At 34.8% G+C, this 17,383-nt stretch overlaps 5 protein-coding genes across 6 annotated transcripts; 3 read left to right on the forward strand and 2 right to left on the reverse strand.

Annotated features, from left to right (window-relative positions):
- Positions 1–55: 55 nt before the first annotated feature.
- LOC142978569 (uncharacterized) lies at positions 56–7,972 on the forward strand. 2 transcript variants are annotated; one of them, XM_076123063.1, is made up of 5 exons: positions 56–387; positions 4,668–5,061; positions 5,655–5,814; positions 5,947–6,104; positions 6,365–7,972. In XM_076123063.1, exons 1-5 carry the CDS (start codon positions 321–323, stop codon positions 7,968–7,970), a joined length of 2,385 nt encoding a protein of 794 aa, XP_075979178.1. In that variant the 5' UTR covers positions 56–320; the 3' UTR covers positions 7,971–7,972. The 2 variants fall into 2 exon arrangements, with proteins under 2 accessions (XP_075979178.1, XP_075979179.1); XM_076123064.1 differs by having other exon boundaries at positions 96–652.
- A 201-nt stretch (positions 7,973–8,173) lies between these two features.
- LOC142978571 (uncharacterized) lies at positions 8,174–9,800 on the forward strand. The gene is made up of 4 exons (XM_076123067.1): positions 8,174–8,315; positions 8,384–8,634; positions 8,828–8,982; positions 9,476–9,800. The coding sequence occupies exons 1-4, from the start codon at positions 8,175–8,177 to the stop codon at positions 9,691–9,693; spliced, it is 765 nt and encodes a 254-aa protein (XP_075979182.1). The 5' UTR covers position 8,174; the 3' UTR covers positions 9,694–9,800.
- Positions 9,801–10,207: 407 nt separating this feature from the next.
- Positions 10,208–14,979, reverse strand: LOC142978570 (uncharacterized). Its single transcript, XM_076123065.1, has 5 exons — positions 14,628–14,979; positions 13,850–14,344; positions 13,445–13,585; positions 12,872–12,977; positions 10,208–12,564 (listed from the first exon to the last, which is right to left on the reverse strand). Exons 1-5 carry the CDS (start codon positions 14,817–14,819, stop codon positions 12,503–12,505), a joined length of 996 nt encoding a protein of 331 aa, XP_075979180.1. The 5' UTR covers positions 14,820–14,979; the 3' UTR covers positions 10,208–12,502.
- Positions 14,980–15,371: 392 nt separating this feature from the next.
- On the forward strand, positions 15,372–16,178 carry LOC142978389 (uncharacterized). The gene has a single exon (XM_076122826.1). It carries the CDS (start codon positions 15,446–15,448, stop codon positions 16,175–16,177), a length of 732 nt encoding a protein of 243 aa, XP_075978941.1. The 5' UTR covers positions 15,372–15,445; the 3' UTR covers position 16,178.
- On the reverse strand, positions 16,166–17,256 carry LOC142978392 (thioredoxin, mitochondrial). The gene is made up of 2 exons (XM_076122827.1): positions 16,975–17,256; positions 16,166–16,540 (listed from the first exon to the last, which is right to left on the reverse strand). The coding sequence occupies exons 1-2, from the start codon at positions 17,157–17,159 to the stop codon at positions 16,276–16,278; spliced, it is 450 nt and encodes a 149-aa protein (XP_075978942.1). The 5' UTR covers positions 17,160–17,256; the 3' UTR covers positions 16,166–16,275.
- Positions 17,257–17,383: the final 127 nt, after the last annotated feature.

A 17,383-nucleotide genomic window follows, 5' to 3' on the forward strand; every position in this document is an offset into this window, starting at 1 on the left:
TAGGTTGTTTACCTTCTGACCCATAATATTGCAGTTTGAGGTGGTCAATGTATGCGAGTGAATACCGATAATTCATTATGTCCTGTTCAGCCGATTGATACTTGTCGGTAGTTAGTCCGAGTCCAGCACCCGTGGACAATGAGTGCACGTGCGAAACGAACCGAGACGCGCGCCCGCCGACGGCAATGCGCGAGCGTCCGTTTTTAAAAAACACTCCGTAGTACTCATTAGCCGGTGCACCGTAACTGCGCTGCGGTTGGAAGAAACGCAACGTGTGTGCAATACGGGGCATTAGAAAGTGTAATGAATACTGTGGTGCGATGCTGTCAGTGAGCAAGCCGGCGTCGTTAGTCCAGCAGAAGAAGCAGCAGTGGGCGCGGGAGAGAGGTGCGTACTACGTAGTTGTGGTGCGTCCGCGCGTGTTGTGTGCCCTGAGCCTGCAGCCTGCACTCCCGTGCGTCGCTGCCGGCCGCCACTGCCGCCAGTGGGTCCTCGGAGCGGCTGCATACTCGTATCTGCATCACGCCTCTTTACTGTTTTGCAACTTATTCACGGTCGTGGTTTCATCAAGGAGACTTAGAAAACATTCGCGACATTGCGATACGTCGGTTAACTAGTTATTTCGGATTACATCACTATTAATACAAAAACGGTACGTATACCTATAAAATAATAATTTATGATTATTTCGGAACATAACAACCATGATAAATTACCAAAAATCTGGATTATTTTCATACCTTTATCGGTCTACTGTCCAAATAATTGTTATGTTTGAACTGACTGCGCCCATTTTTCAAACCATTTAGCAAATTGTTTACCTTATTTATAAAGAACGATCGTACAATTGGATAATTTTCATTTTCTCATTCGTGACATACTTCGATAAGAATACGACAGACATGCGAGAAAGCATATTTTTTCTGATCACGTAAAACAGACTGCTCGCTTATAAAATATAGATTTCATGAACAATGAATGATGAACAAAAGGAAAACTTGCACACAAACACAATCTATAATAAACTATTAATCTCACTTTTTTAGAATCCAGTTTGCTTCTATAAACAATAATATTTTTGTACAGACCTAGGTAGGTACCTATCTAGATTATTTGTTTTAAGACTTAACATAGCACTTAGAGGTGTAATTAGGCACATCTTGGTAAGTAACTGTTCATTTTAATCATAGGTTTTACCTATAATAAAGCGGCGCGACATGCCAATACAAAAACAATTTATAAAGTAGGTACCTATTGTAAGGAGTTCCGCAGGAAATAGTTTAATTTACATCAACGACACAACTGTCAAATTGTTTCCTGGCTTTTTTTTAAATGCCTGCAGAGCATTACCGAAATACAATAGTATAACAATACTATTGTCGTTATTGACAATGTTGTGGGCGGCAGGTGATGAAACAATCGACCTCCAAGGCTGAAGGGACTAACGACCTTTGGCCTTTTGAAATAGCTATGGATTTAATAATAAACACCCAATGGTAATGTACCTAGATTATTCTAAATGGAAATGATTACGTGCCCCTTCGTTTTATTGTATTTCAATACTAGAAAATTTGTGTAGTAGGTACCTATATCGCATCGCTAATAAAACACATTAATGATCTGCATGAATGTATTTTTTTTAGGTGATTAAGTACGAATTTATGAATTATTATTAATATGAGTCGGTACCTACACCGTACACAATCTCTGCACCGTTTAGATTATTAGCAATTTCCGTACTTTCGGTGTCTGGCCTATACCACCCTGGACTGGATTTACAAAATATTTTTCGCCTTGTTATTAATAAATAGGTAAGTATATTGTTTAATTACCACTACGCGGTGTCGCATATTGTCAATAATCTTTATTATTATGCAGCGACCCTAACGTATTTGGACATAAGATAATGGTTCAATTTAGAACACGCTAAGCCAAAATTACAATAATTGCGTACGAATACCGCGAATTTTGTTATAATTTACCATTATGGTTGACATCGCGGTAAATTTACCGATTATGTAACAAAACATCTATATCAGTTGGATGGAAACGTATCCACCATTAATTACCTATACGAATTAAAATCGAAGATAGAAATGTGGTATTGATACAAAATAAGTAGGTACTTAAATACATTAGTATCGATCACTGCCAAGACTGTCAACCACTGCGAAATAGTACTTACCAAACTATATCTGAAACACCCTACATACACTGTACAGTGTACCTACATAAAACAAAATTACCTACCCCCGAAACGACTGCTGAATTTATTGCCTCGCCTCGCTCTGAGTGAAAATTATTTTTTTTAGTCCACATTGTTTAAAAAAATTTTACGAGTCTCTGTGGTAAATTCATATCTTTATATGAAAAATTTGCTAGGAAATCTTAAAAATAACAACATTTTTAAAGTTGCAATTTTTTATAATAAAGCTACATAAAATTATTTTATTATACACATTTCTTATGCAGTTTTCCCGATGACAACTTATTAAGCTATTTGCCTATTTCCATTTGTGTAATTGTTGAGAGGTTGGTATGTCGTTTAAAGTTTCTATTGCATTTAAATTATTTAATTATAGTTACATTACTGTACGCTAGGTGGCGCAACGTTAGTGATAAATAATATAACAGAAACACTCACCGCTCGTTAATGCCTAGAGACGGTCTGTGGGCTGCGCACGAGAGCGTGACGACTCAAACAAAATATACCATTACTAGCTAGAATACTTTTTTGCTATTCGCTATTTTCCTTCATTATCTGGCAATCACTCATTGAGACACAAAATAGAAAAATATCTATTTCAATGGAGCTAACTCAAAAAAAGTTTAAATCGATAACAACTGTAATCGATCCGTCGTTATTAAATAGTGAATTATTCAGGCCGTGACTGAAGAATGCCACATTTCACTTTCCACTGAAAGGTCAATGAATCATCGTAGCTTATACGACCTGCATCTTTAAATAGCCACATACTGGGGTATGTGTATATTGTGTATACTAAAAGAAGCATAAAACAAACTTGGGGTACATAAATTCAGAAAACTCACGCTATTTCCGCAGCAAGTAGGCTACATTATATGAAACATATTGCATACTAAATGTGGCTAGAATGCATGATATTTCATTCCTACCTGTTACCTAGTTTTGCAGAGGAATCTTCGTGCAGTAGGCCTGTTCTTTTTTTTCTTCAAAAGGTCATCCATCGAGCCTCCCCCGATATAAACTTTCTGTAGGCGCATTTAAAACGGTCGACATAGTGTTGCCGACGAAAGATGTCATATATTATATCGACATATCTTTTGAAACTACATCGCTTTCAATTTATTTTAAGTTTGTGAAAGAACCTCTAAAGCTTATATATTTCCAAAGAAGGAAAAGCTATCAACAACAAAATCGATAATACTACTTACTTAGAATATAATGAGCGGTAATGTTAGCGCGCCACACTGCGAAATTACCTACTCAAAAGGTCCTCCTATTAAACCAAGCCCCTTATACTTAAGTTTATTAAGTCAAAACGTTATGACTAGATTTCACGAACGACTATCTTCTATTAGGTCGAATCTAGATTCTCCACGAACATGCAATGGCGCCAAATGAACGCGTTATTCCTAGCTTCTTTATATTTCCACGTCCATTTTGCTCTACTACAACATGAATGAGTGTGTCTTGTTTTTTTTTAATGACAAAAATGTATACTTTTCTCTCGGACTTTCCTTTTAACACCACTTTAATTAGTTTATTTGACTTTTCCTCGCGTGTTGCAGGTTAGTTAAGTGTTGGAATCATAACAAAAATAACTTAAAAAAATAAGTTTAGCCTACTTACGCTCCGCTTGTAGAACGCCAAAGTTAATGGTAATGAACCTATTTAGAGCAAATAGAAATACGTAGCCGTAATAAGAACAATGCCATTGTTTCATGTGAGATTATCTACGATACACGAATAAACGAAAGTGATCTTCAGTACTATACAACTAGAGGTTTACGTAATGTAGGAGCATTATGGTTACTTAAAGACTCGGAAGAAATAATTTTATCTGATCATATATCTCATTATTATGTAGATGATATGGATACGCCTACCCTAATGACGGGCATTTGTTTTATTTAACTGCAGTATGCACATTACAAACACGTAAACTTAAAACGAGCCCTCTTTAAACCAACGGGTAATAACAATAAAGTAATTGCCTTAAATTATTTCAACCTTATGATTATAGCCGTCGTAAGCATAAATACTGCAACAATCAAAGCTTTTCAATGGTTGCGTGTCCTTCTTTCTTTAATGTATAAATCGCTGAGGTTTATAACACTTGTTCACTATAACATTATTTTATACAGTAGCATGAATGACGTACCGTTTTCAGCTAGCGGTATCGACAAAACTCTAAACCCTTTGCATATAGGGGAAGGTTTTTCCATTTATCTTTTTCGAATGAAAAAATGAACAGTTAATTCAAAGACGACTGTTGACATGGAAGGTAGCCATCAAGTTTTTCTTGCCGATAAAAATAGAAAGTGGTATAGCTAATCACAGACAGTTTTAAATATTTAAGCGGTCCTTTTCTATAACTAGTGTTTGTTTATGTTATTATTAACGTCATGTATTGTGTTTCCCTACGTTTTAGAAAACAGCCAAAAATTGTATTTTCCTCTTTCAGAGGAAATGTCACACCTCTATCTACCTTGGGGTACCGGTGAACGGTATACAAATCGCTTACAAGTGCGGAATCAATTTGCAAGTACACTGGAACTGCATAAACAGTCGTCATACGAGTATCAGGAGCCTGTGCAGCGTCAGCGAAGTCCGAGCCTACCACCGATTCATCACATTGAAGATAGAACTTTGAAAGAAGAAAGAAAGACTAATATTTTGAACAGAAACATTCCGAGTGCTAAAAGGTTTGCATTTTATGACGAAGATGGAGAGGGCGATACCTCGGGCTACGGAAGTGAGACTCTTAATCATATGAACAGAAGTGGACACCGAGCTCTACATGATGTAAACAATCACAGCCCAGTTGTGGCGTGGCAACAAGAAGGAAAAGACGACAGGTGGGTTTCGATGTTTGTTCTACGCGCCATTGCTAACAATCAAATTGGTTTACGTTCATATTTATAATGCAAAAAAACTTGAGTCTAAAGTTACAAAATTTATTTAAAGATTTGTTTACTCAATGTTATATTTCGTAATTGAAATATTACATCCGATCCACTGAATAACTAATCTGAAGGTATCCAGTTACCCTCCGGAGGTCACCTAATTTATTAAAGGAAACAAAAAACAGAATGTACTTATAAGTAAAACACTAATTGAAGGTTAGGTACTTACTAACGCTAAATGAAAATGAGTAAATATTATAAGCTAAGTGCCTATAATATTTACTCATTTTCATTATTTATACTTTACTCATTTTCATTATTTCATTTTACCTATTTTATAACGTTGTAATTCATCAGTTTATTTTTTAAACATAAACAGTATTAGGTACATAATATTTGCAGACTTTAAAATTTACCTACTTATAGGTATTGAACTTATCTAGTAGGTACCTCCCTAATTGTTGAGAAATATATTTTATTCTGCAAAAAAGTATTAGCCATATAAAGGAAGGAATGTACACTTGAGATACCTAATGATGTTTTAGAAATAGAGTCCCAAGTGGAGGGAATACGGGCATGTCGGACGGTGCGTGGTCAGCACGCAGTCCTCGGACAGCAGAAGAGGGTCGATTGCGATGGGGCGACCGTGGGGTCGCCACGGGCCGCCTTTGGGAACCTACAGCTCCGAATGCCAGACTGCCACAGGTAATTTTATTTTGAGATGCATAATTTATGGTTAATTAATACCTACTGCTTCCTTTTGTGTTGACCCACATCAGAATCCGTTCTTATCCTTGCGTAGTAATAATGATTGTACAATAATAAATTTATGTCCAGATGCCAAATCAAAAGAAAGGCACACCATCGTGGGTGGAACGCGGTTTAAATATGATTGAAAATACAGCTGAAGTTCTAGTCATTGACCAAAGAAGCTCGAGCAATAGTACGGGAATAGACTGCGATAGATCCTCCTGCAACGGCAGCGATGAAGGGAGGTAAGAATAAGGCTAGCTTTTCACCAAAAATCTGTGCGGCAGCGTGTACTACTACCTACTGTATGTACGGATTAAAATTTTACGTTGACCGATGACATTAATAAAAAGGAATCGTTATATTATGTTTTTTTAAACACTGTCCCGCTAGGTACACGTTTTTGGTGGAAACATAATTTCATTGTCCTGAGTAGACGCGCATTGGTAACATTTCACAAAAGAAATTCTTTCCTTTAAATGAGTATGTGTTTTCACTTTTACAGAACATTCCTAAGAGGGCAAAATGTGCCTCTCGAACCAGAAATAAAAGCCCAACGCGAAAACAAACGTATGAAAGCATTAGAATTGCAATCGGCCATATTAAGTCAATTAGAGGACCGCGAAAAACGTCGCCAAGAGGAAAGAGAACGGCAATTAAGAGAAGAAAGGCTAGAAGAACTTCGAATACAAAGACAACAAGAAGAAGATCGACAGAGGTTAGAAGAAGAAAGAAGAAAAATAGAAGAAAAACAAATAATGGAACAGAAAAAATTAGAGACACTAAAAAGGGCTTTAGAAGACGCGGAAAGAAAAGCCAAGCAAGATAAAGAGAAAAGATTTACGTTTCACAAAAGAAACACCAACCCAACAAACAACAACTCCAGTGTCAGCACTGATGTTAAATCCAAAATAGAAGAAAGCGTGGCTACTGAAACTACACCACGAGCCGTTGAACCTACTAGCCCAACCAAAACTAGCAGAACCTATGACATCCACTCTGCAAAAAGTTTAAAAAGGGAATGCAACTCTCATCAGACGACAGAATTCAATTCCCCGAGGTCTGTGGGACCCGGCAATTTGAATTTATTTATACATAGCGTACCTCCACTGGCACTAGCAGATGGCCAATTTAATATCGTGCCGATTGGCATGAACAATAACAACGAAGCAATAAATTCGCAGCCAAATAATATACAACTAGCTGTTCTAGTTCCCCAAAATGTGGCAAACAGTTTGTATAATGTTTCATTAAACTCATTAAACAATCCGAATGAATTAACAGATATCGGTAAATTATTAACGCCCAACAAATATCGCACATTGCGAACAAAAGACGCATCTACGCAAACAGATTCTATATTTAAGTCAACAACTAATAAATTAATCGAAACCGACGAACCGGAGAGAAATATTGATAAAGACTATCCAAATATTGACGAAAATGCGCCACAAGATAGTCACCACAATACATTAAAAAAAGATCGGCGTTTTCGATCCGAAGAACGATATAAAAAAGATATAGAAAATCGACCAAAATGGGGAGTGAACAGACCGGCAGCTCAGTATAAAAAACAAAGTGAGAAAGACCCTTTTTACAGTCAAAAAAGAAAAATAAGACAAAAATATAGACCCCAAGCAAGACAGTACTTATCACATTCTAGCGAAGACAGTCGATCCCCAAGTCCGCCGACTAGATCCGAAAAAACTATAGAGAATAGTGTCAAACATCGCAACTCATTAAGTCAGTCATATTGGAGAAGTAAACGATCAAGCCAAGATTCAAAATCTAACAATTCTTCTGAAACTACAAATACTTTACAGTCAGATCTGAATAACTTAGGACAAATATCAGCTAATGATATAAACGAAAATAAAAAGTCTCCCAAAACGTCTCCTGTAAAAAGAATGACTTTGTCACAAAAGTTTATTAACGATAAGTATGGAAATAGAAAGTTGTGGATAGACGATATAAATGAAAGGAATTCAAAATCAAATATATTTGACGTTGATAATAGAAAGAAAATTATAGACCAAATAAATACCGCCAAAAGAGAGTATTTAGAGAAAAATGATGATCAAGAAAATTTTGTAATAAAGACCAAATTTTAGATTTTTATATTTAAATATTGATTCGGAATTGTAACACACTTTAGCTAGTCATGCAACACGTAGAAGAAAATTAGGTTACTAAGGATATGAAACACAGAGTATCGATTTAACGGTTTCTAAGTTAATTCAGAACACAGTTGGGTCGATCACGATTAGATATCAAAGATAGTTTGTTGTGTTAATACTTGCTTAACTTTTGGAAATATGTCTAAAATAGATGACTTATTCGATAAAAAGAAAGATGAAGCCCCAATGTTGGATTTATCTAAAACTGTGATAAATACTGCTGAAGAGTATAGAGCAGTTTTAGACAAAGTACCAGATTTTAAAACTCGACCCGAAAAGGTAAATATCGACTTGTATTTTTTGAGTGGATGTCTTTGTTTACTACAGTTTATCGTAAAAATCGTTAGGTGAGAGCAGAAGATATCAAGATAAATGAAAAACCAGATCACAACAAAACTAAAACATCTCGAAAGGAAATTCGTGCTTACGAAACATTAGGAACGAGAGGATATGAAGAGAAACACTTCACGTTTATGGATCCAATACCAGTCGAGATGCGTGGTTTGAAGTTTGAAGAACTGTGTACTGTGCCCATTGAGTGGAGGATGCTTACTTCCATTCGTCCTAAATCCAAATTGGATGAAGAATATTTTAACAGGTATGTAAAAAATTCTAATATTTAAATATATAGTATATGTACGGAAAAATGTGAGTCTATTTTTTTTTACAGATTTCAGACATTTGCCTGCATTCGTCTTTGGATATAACAGGCGCAACGTTATGAATACATTACCTATGATAAGTGCTGACTCTAATTTGAAAATGTAATTTAATATCTATAATATTTTTAGGTTGATCGAACTTGGGAAGTCCGAACTAAGAACCAAAGCGAGGGACAAAAGAGAATACGCCAAAAACACTATGCTTAGAAAAACGAAAAATCGTTCAGGGGTGACGGAAACAAGAATAGTATCTTGCCCCGAGTGCGGTGAAGAGTATTGTAACGGTGAGTGATTATGACGTGCTGCAATAAGTTATTGTAATACTTGAATAATTACAACCTAAACCGCTATTCAACTAGAATTAGTTACTCTTTATATATCCCCTCAAACGTCCGTGGAGGGTATTGTAATATAATTATGGATACTTTAGTCTCCACGGACGTTTGAGTGGATATATAAGAAGCCGTTATTTTATCGCAAATATCGTGACTGTTCAATACCGTAAAAAACTTAGATTTTTAGTCTTTATTAGTATCAACACTAATGAAGGCCAATTAACGAAGCTACGTAACATGGGTTAGGTAAATTTCATTCTTTAAACAGGCTTAATTAACAAATTCTTTCATACTGAGTGCATGACTGAATAGTACTATCACTCAGAAGATAAGAACATATGTCGTCGTACTCGTCTATGTGTAAAAGGTTCTCACTTTTATTAAAACCTCAGAAGAGACATATACATATGTTTATAATATATTTATTTGTAATTTATTTCAGGGAAAATGTGCGCGATAACCAACTATGACATGTTTGCACGATTGAAAGTTGAAGTAGAAACAAAGGCATCCCGGACACAGGCGGCACCCCCACAGGGCGGCGGCAAGCTGCGTCGCATGCGTCGCCGAGCCCGCCGCAAGCCGCGCAGCAAGAGCGCCGCGCCCGGCCCGCGCAAACCACGACAAAAGTCTGGCGCCAAGAGCGACTCTGAACTATAACTTATATATTTTGCTTATTCTTTACACAACGTATTTTTACCTTTTGCGCTTGAGTGAGTTAGGCTGTTACTATTCCACATTTACATGCAAATACAAAAAAAAATAAGGTTCGTGTTTATTTATAAGTTCCTAAGCGATATCTTCAATTACGTCACGAGACTTTAATGACGTAAGAGATACAATTCTTCCATATTCCAATTACACTCACAATTTTACATATTCTTCGTGATAATATTATACTGCTGAGTACTATTTAACTGACCGGTATAATAATTTAATGCCAATTATATAATTCTCACTTACGCCTATTGTACCTAGTCGATATTATGCATCACGTTTGTACTTATATCTTTAATAATTAAGTAGAAACACTAGATGTAAGATGTTGTATACTGTGAATCTCATTTTGTACTCAAAAATTTGGTATTATATTATTACTATAATGCAGGTATTTAATTTATATCCATAATCTTTACCAGCAACCTTTATTTACACAGGATATGAATAATACAAATTTATCAATATCACTCTTTATTGATTTTAAAAAAATATTTATATTACACATTCATTATATTAATTACTTTAGAGCCTATATAAAACAACAACATTATCTTGATACGGTCTCTATGCGTTGGCATCATCCTCGCCCGACTCGGCAGGCGGGAACCCGTCACTACTCACTACATATGAATATGAAGCCAAAAATATCTTTTACATTATACTTATCATCGATATACGAATTTTATTCATCTTCGACAGTTCACTAGATGATAAATTCTTATAAATTTAGGCCCTAAGTACAGAATTAGACTATAAGGGAACTCAAAGTTACAGAACCTAGAGTAACTGGAAAGAAATCTCTTATGATATGCTTATCTATAGAACAACAAAAAGAATGGTAAAATAGTGCTACCAAAGAAGTCGTAGTTTGAACACTATTACTAACTATTGCAACGAAAGTACTACAGACCCTTGCCCTGGCACTAAAAGATATCACAAAGTAATATCAAGAGCATAAATAAATAAATTATACAAGATGAAACAAGATATAAAGATCGTTTCGCGAGAAATAGACATATATTCATACAGTTATACATCGGCATATACGTCAAACGCTGTAAGTATCTGCCAATAAACATATTTCACAGCCGATGTCCAAGACAAAAGAAATTATATTGCGATATATTCCATACAGATGTTTGCCTATTGAAATACAAACTATTATCTATATGAGTTTTCGTCTGTTGACATAGCTGCAAATCATGAACCATGCTCGCATTCTACTCTATCATTAATAGTAATAATAAATTATTTGCATTCAGAGACATTTTCAAATGATTGTTTAGCAGTACTATTCTAGAATTATACTTAAAACTAGATTTACAAAATAGGAATCTGCAATAAAATAGTAATTGTTACATTCGTAACAAACAATGACTGCAACTGGTATTTTACAGTAGGATATAATAATATTTATATACTTCACCCTTAATAACATGGATATGTCTATTGATTGAATTAATATTATTTTTGTTGAAACAATTAGGTAAATGTTTGTGCAAAGCTTTAGAACAAGCACGTGTCCGGACGGAAAATATCCACAAGTCTATCTACTATATATGTGCAGTATCAACAGAATATAGAATTTACATATTATAATATTACGTTCAAAATAAATGTGGTTCATTAATAACGTTTTTATGTTAATATTTATGACGTTACGACATAAAGCCGCGTAATAATCGTATTGGTCCAATTTCAGGTATCATCACATTATTTTGTCATGGGTAAATCACAACACCAATTAATTATTGACATAAAACAAACAATAAGTTGATGTTCAACTTAATAACAATTACACAAAGAACGATGTTATTGTTAACTTTATAATCATCAAAAATATCATCTACGTCAGTATTAGTGAAGGATGAAATGCACACAAATGGAATGAAAGGAGATAAGAGACTTATTACTACAAGCACCAGAAGATCTCAAATGTGTTACCGGATATACAGTTCTACAACTAGAAGTATAATCCTTTATATAGTCTACATTAAGTAGTACGAAAATACGTCAAGAACAATATATTATACGCGCGCGATCATAACTAGAGGGTTATATAATATAGTTTTCAATTATATTTTATAACTACATACTTGGAAAGGTAAGGATAGAGTCTATCTAAAGATGATATTGAAAGTATAACTAATACACAACCTAATAGTGTAACTTCGTTGTAAAGATGAATTAGTAGCTTGAATGACGCTCGTAAGTCCCGAATATGAATCGCGCGCGATATGCCCAATTTGAAATACAATACAGAGTTCTAAAATAGTTTTATAATTCGAATTATTAATATAATAACAAAGTATAACACGCAACATATTGCAGATTCCCAAAAGTCACATTAAAGTTCTCCAAATACATATGAATTATGACTCATAAAAATATTATGCTCTATTATTGAAAACAATAATTAAATTATTATGAAAAACAAGTCAACGAGCTAATTGTACAATAAAATATGAAACTAAAAACATGGACGAAAATTAACTGAATGTGTAAAGAAAAGTTAAGGTATTAAAACTTAATTATAAACAACTTTCACACCCTGTAAAACTACAACCCTGAACTGAGTGATAATTTAGACAATATAGTTTAGCTGAGGTTTGTATCAATGGCAACAGAAGTGTGTTCTCGTCGAGTATGTTAGCAGAGTAGGTAGATCATAATTTTATCAGGTGTGAGTGGCATTGAGCTAGCAACGGGGCGGCGCGCCCGGCTGGACCCTGTGTGTACGACTCACCCCTCACTGGTCTTTGCGAGCCTTCTTTTTGCTCTTTTTGGACACTTTCGCGTCGGTCCAAGAGTCTGTAACAATTAAATTAAATTATGTAATCATATAATATTGTGTAACAGATTAAGTAACTAGCTATTAAGCAACAGTTTTTTTTTATGTGCAAAGAAATTGGAATTCAGTTGTTTAGTGCCACAATCAAAACAGCCTGAAATTGTGCTATTCACTCAGTCCTATAGTACATAGTGTGATATTAGACACAGACTTTCTCAAGTATTTGGCATATCATACACAGAAATGATACTTTTCATCTGCCAACCTGCAACTTCATTAAATTTGCTTAAGAAAAAGTAAGAGCTGAAACAGTTAACAAATACTTACCACCAAGCTCATCAAAGACAGGTGTGTTTTGATTGTCTTGTTTCTCAGAGTCAGAGTTGTCTTTATCAGAATCAGGTTTGGGAGCACTCTTGGCTGCAGCAGCAGTCTGAAAATAAAACAAAAAGTTTGTATCATAAATAATGCATATAACATCTCATACCATTCTACTTTTTTAATTAATTATTCAACTAATAGTAGTGCTGTTTAAGCACGCTTACTACCATGACCATTTATGAAACTTAAAACCCTAGTGTACGAATGTTTTGAAACATGTTGTTAATATACTTGGTCAAAAGAATACTGTATAATGTTTTCCACTTGTTTCGCCATTGTTTTGAAACATTATAATACCATATTAATATAAGATGTTAGAACAAAGTCATGGGTAAAAGTGTAAAATTGTGAATAAACACATTACATAATTATTTAGTTGCCTATTAAAACAGCATTTGTAACTAAGTTGTATAATATAATGCACATCAATTATCAACTTTTACTCTTATAATGGACAATGTAATGGACTTAGTGGCCAGTATCTTAATGATATTATAATTAGTAAACTAAAAGTCTCACCTCTACTTTCTTCTTGATTTGTTTTTCTTTGTTTTCCTTCTTCTTATTGCTTCTGAGATCTTTCACATCAGTCAGCTCATCAACATCAGGGGACTCCTCATCATCAATGGCTCCCAAAGCCACTTGATCTTGACGCTCCCTCTAAAAAACAACAAAGACAAATGTAGGTCAAATCATAAAGTTTCATAATGTGACTATTGCTTAAGTCATTACATTAATTGGTTAGTATATCATTAAGTTACAACATTTACCAAGTGTAAATGTTAGTATAATTAAATTTTAACTGAAAATTATCAGAAATCATTAACAAATTCAGAACAAATAACACTATTATGCATATATGAATAAAATTAACTGTAATGCATAACAATATATGTTTTGATTATACAAGGAAAACATGATTACCTCTTTCAGTACCCGTTGCAACTCTTCAACCTGGGCTTGAAGTGCGCGGGCTGCATCTTCATCAACTTGAGGTCCCTCAGCACTGATGACCTTAATGGTCTCCTCAACTGGCTCTTCAACTGGACGAGCAGCTTCAACATCAGCATCCTTAACCTTCTTATTCTTCTTAGCAGGGCTCTCCTTTTTCTTCTCCTTCTCCTTCTCTTCTGCAGGCTTTACCTTCTTCTTATCACTCTTTTTTGGCACTTCTTGCCATCCAGCATCATCAAAGTCAGCAGGCTTCTCAACTTCAACTGCAGTCTTGCTCTTCTTGCCTTTCTTAACATCAGCAACTACCTCTTTCTTGGCAGGCTTAGGTTCAGCTGGTCTCTCCTTGGGCTTTGGTTTCTCAGCCTCTTTTGCCTTCTCCTCCTTCTTCTCCTTAGCTGGAGACTTTTTGGAGCTTTCAGACTTAGTCTTCACATCATCAGACACAGTGCGGTTGGGTGAAGACTTCTATAAATAAAAAATAAATTTTGAATAAAATGTAAGCAATGTACATACACAGTTCGTCGCTGTAATACATCATTGGCATTCAATGACATCACTTAGACTAAGAATCATAAATTAGAACTTATAAGAATCTGACTGGACACTTGGCATGTAATGAAGGCTGGTATAAGTTACTTTACTTTCGTATCTCCCGGTGAATTACCGAGCATATGCTTTCAGGTTAAAAATAAAATGAGCACGCATTGATGACAACGGCGGGAGCGCATAACATATTGTTTGTACTCACCTTGTCCTTCTTTTTATTCTTCTTGTTGGACGATTTCCTGTCGTCCGCGACCAGAGGAAGCTTATCGAACTGCGGCGGTTCCGCTGAGTGGAACCCGAATACGAATACTAAGGCTGCGCATACTAAAACAACAGCCACAGCCGCAGCAGTGAACATAAACTGCGTGTTAGACACTTGACTCAAAATTTCCATCTTAAGCCTCTAATTCAAAAACCACCCAAAATTTATAGTTCACATATAAAGTTGTCGATAAGGTATGATAATGTTGAACAAATTAATTCCAAAGTGATAAAAGCAGACACGGAGACATGATGACGCGGCTGTGACGTGCCAAAAAATTGCGATTTAGTACATTATAGGGTGACCAATTAACGTTGACGTTTAATAGAAATGTTTATTTGTATATTATTTTTCGTTTTTAATTAATTCATGAGCTGATTACAGGTGGATCTATAATTAATTTGTTTATAATTTGATCGCAGAAAAGATTCAAAGTGATGGATAGGATAAAATTAAAAATAATATACTACATAAGATAAATAGGCATTAAAATATTTAGCTACCTACCTTATCATAAAAAATAATATATATTTATATATAACATATACACGTAGGTACGAAATTCATTTTTATTTTATGTGATGATTTCGGCACATTTTATTATACTCAACAAAAATAGTAAATGAGTTCAAAAGACCTTTGTTCTGACCGAGAGAAAATCCTAAAAATTAAAAAGTATAAAATTCAAAACACAAAGTGACAGAATCCTAACCTAATTTTACTATTTCCAACACGCTTGCTGCGATCTAAAGCACGAGATGGGCGGTAATAATAAAAAGAAGAATAAAAATCGTAACAAGAAGAAGAACAGAAAGAATGCAAAACAATTGAACAATGAGCAGACTGCAGAAGAGAAGTTAGAACAAGTAGATAATGAAGAGAATGAAGAAGGACTTGATGATGAAAGTGAGTTAACGAATAAAGCTAGCCCTAAGAAGAGACAACACGATGATGATTCTGACCAAGACGAAGAAAAACCAAGAAAAAAGAAAAAGAAGAAGCAACCTGTAGCTTCAGACACAACTGAAAAAAAAGGAAAGAAATCAATAAGACAAATGAAAAGAGAGAAGTTTGCAGAACGCCAAGCTGAAGCACAAGCTGTAGCAAAAGACCAACTTAAAGGTCAATGCCTGAATTATCTCTCACAATGGAAACATGATAAACAAAACTGGAAGTTTATGAAAGCTAAACAAGTCTGGTTGTATAAAAATAAATTTTCGTCAACATTATTACCAGATTCTTCTTGGCCACTGCTTTTGGAATACTTTGAGTCTGCCCAAGGCAACATACGCAAAATGTTGTTGGACGATGCTAATAAGGTAATTAAACAAATGGATGAATGGACAGAGTCCCAAACTTCGACACAGAAGGAAGAGGATGAGAACCAAGATGAAAACAATGAGAATGATGAAGAATCTTCTAATAACACCAAACCAGATGAAAATGTGTACAAAAGAGCTAGGGATTTAATACAATGCTTAGAAGAATAAACATTTGTTTTATTTTCAAATCAATATTTTTAATTTGAATATATCAACTACATATTGGTAACAACAACAATAACTTATTACATTCAAAGATTATTTTTTTAGACATTCACTTTTTCCTTAGAATCAGTAGATGTTAATTGGCCAATCCATTTGCGCAGCTTGTCTGTATCTTGCAAACCAACCAGGCGTTGTTGAACTTTGCCATCCTTTATAGCCACTAAGACAGGCACAGAGCTCACTTCATAGTCCAGAGCTAAGTCTGTCTGCTCATCAATATCAACTTTAGCTAGGATCACCTTGCCTTTGTTTTCAGAAATAATTGATTCAAGACGAGGTGTTAGCATTCTGCATGGGTTACACCACCTGAAAAAATATTACATAAGCCTTTTACATCAGCAAATATCAATGTTTTAATATATAACACATACATTAATACATAATTATGTTTTTGCACAACATGAATTATAATTATTTTTTACTAAAGAACATTTTACAGATAACTTTATGTAGAGTTCTGTAAAACCTTTTTTGCTCATGTAACAAAGACAAAATCCAAGAAGAAAATGCCTACATTCTGAGGCTTGAAAAGTCGAAACAGCTTTGAATTCTTAGTAGGTAATTATTATGCTTAACTCGGCGTGACAGATTTATTGTGTTTAGACTTTGAACTGCATTCTCATGATTCCAAAATAAAATAACAATAAAAGCTATAAGACTGTTTAGACAGCATAATTATATTAAGACATGGAATCTAGAAATTTAAGGGAAGCTTAAACGAGACACAGTAGTAAACTTACGTAGCAAAGAAGTCGACAACCACTGGTACTTTGCTATTGATGACTTTGTTCTTGAAATCTTCTGTGCTTTGAATTTTGACTATGTCAGCTTTTGCCGATGTAACAGAAAAATGTCTAACAACTTGTGGTGTTTTCAGAGCATTGACATTGCGGGCCAAAAGATTTGCTACGTTTTTTACCAACATTTTGCGTAGTAACTTTTTATCAATTTAATCGAGGAAAATGCAAAACAAATTCCAGCTGCAAGAAGACAAGACAGAATGACAGACGTCAGGTTGCATTTTTTTTTTTAAATAAGAAGACTTGTGATACCAGGTGTAAAAAAAGGTCGTGGATTGGATTGTAGGAAAATAAGTTTACTATATAAATAGGCAGGTTAGTAATAAGTACCGTGAAATAAGGTCGATAG

This window comes from Anticarsia gemmatalis, chromosome 14 (assembly GCF_050436995.1).
Source record: "Anticarsia gemmatalis isolate Benzon Research Colony breed Stoneville strain chromosome 14, ilAntGemm2 primary, whole genome shotgun sequence".
Taxonomy (NCBI): domain Eukaryota; kingdom Metazoa; phylum Arthropoda; class Insecta; order Lepidoptera; family Erebidae; genus Anticarsia; species Anticarsia gemmatalis.

Excerpts from the sequence above, each read along its gene's own strand:
- LOC142978570 (XM_076123065.1), bottom strand. The coding sequence starts at position 14,819 with ATGGAAATTTTGAGTCAAGTGTCTAACACGCAGTTTATGTTCACTGCT. Across the intron at positions 13,586-13,849 it reads TGCAACGGGTACTGAAAGAG|AGGGAGCGTCAAGATCAAGT; the intron begins GTAATCATGTTT and ends GTTGTTTTTTAG. Across the intron at positions 12,978-13,444 it reads AAATCAAGAAGAAAGTAGAG|ACTGCTGCTGCAGCCAAGAG; the intron begins GTGAGACTTTTA and ends TTTTATTTTCAG.
- LOC142978571 (XM_076123067.1), top strand. The coding sequence starts at position 8,175 with ATGTCTAAAATAGATGACTTATTCGATAAAAAGAAAGATGAAGCCCCA. Across the intron at positions 8,316-8,383 it reads TTAAAACTCGACCCGAAAAG|GTGAGAGCAGAAGATATCAA; the intron begins GTAAATATCGAC and ends AAAAATCGTTAG. Across the intron at positions 8,983-9,475 it reads CGGTGAAGAGTATTGTAACG|GGAAAATGTGCGCGATAACC; the intron begins GTGAGTGATTAT and ends AATTTATTTCAG.
- LOC142978389 (XM_076122826.1), top strand. The coding sequence starts at position 15,446 with ATGGGCGGTAATAATAAAAAGAAGAATAAAAATCGTAACAAGAAGAAG.
- LOC142978569 (XM_076123063.1), top strand. The coding sequence starts at position 321 with ATGCTGTCAGTGAGCAAGCCGGCGTCGTTAGTCCAGCAGAAGAAGCAG. Across the intron at positions 388-4,667 it reads GCAGTGGGCGCGGGAGAGAG|AGGAAATGTCACACCTCTAT; the intron begins GTGCGTACTACG and ends TTCCTCTTTCAG. Across the intron at positions 6,105-6,364 it reads AACGGCAGCGATGAAGGGAG|AACATTCCTAAGAGGGCAAA; the intron begins GTAAGAATAAGG and ends TCACTTTTACAG.
- LOC142978392 (XM_076122827.1), bottom strand. The coding sequence starts at position 17,159 with ATGTTGGTAAAAAACGTAGCAAATCTTTTGGCCCGCAATGTCAATGCT. Across the intron at positions 16,541-16,974 it reads GTTGTCGACTTCTTTGCTAC|GTGGTGTAACCCATGCAGAA; the intron begins GTAAGTTTACTA and ends ATATTTTTTCAG.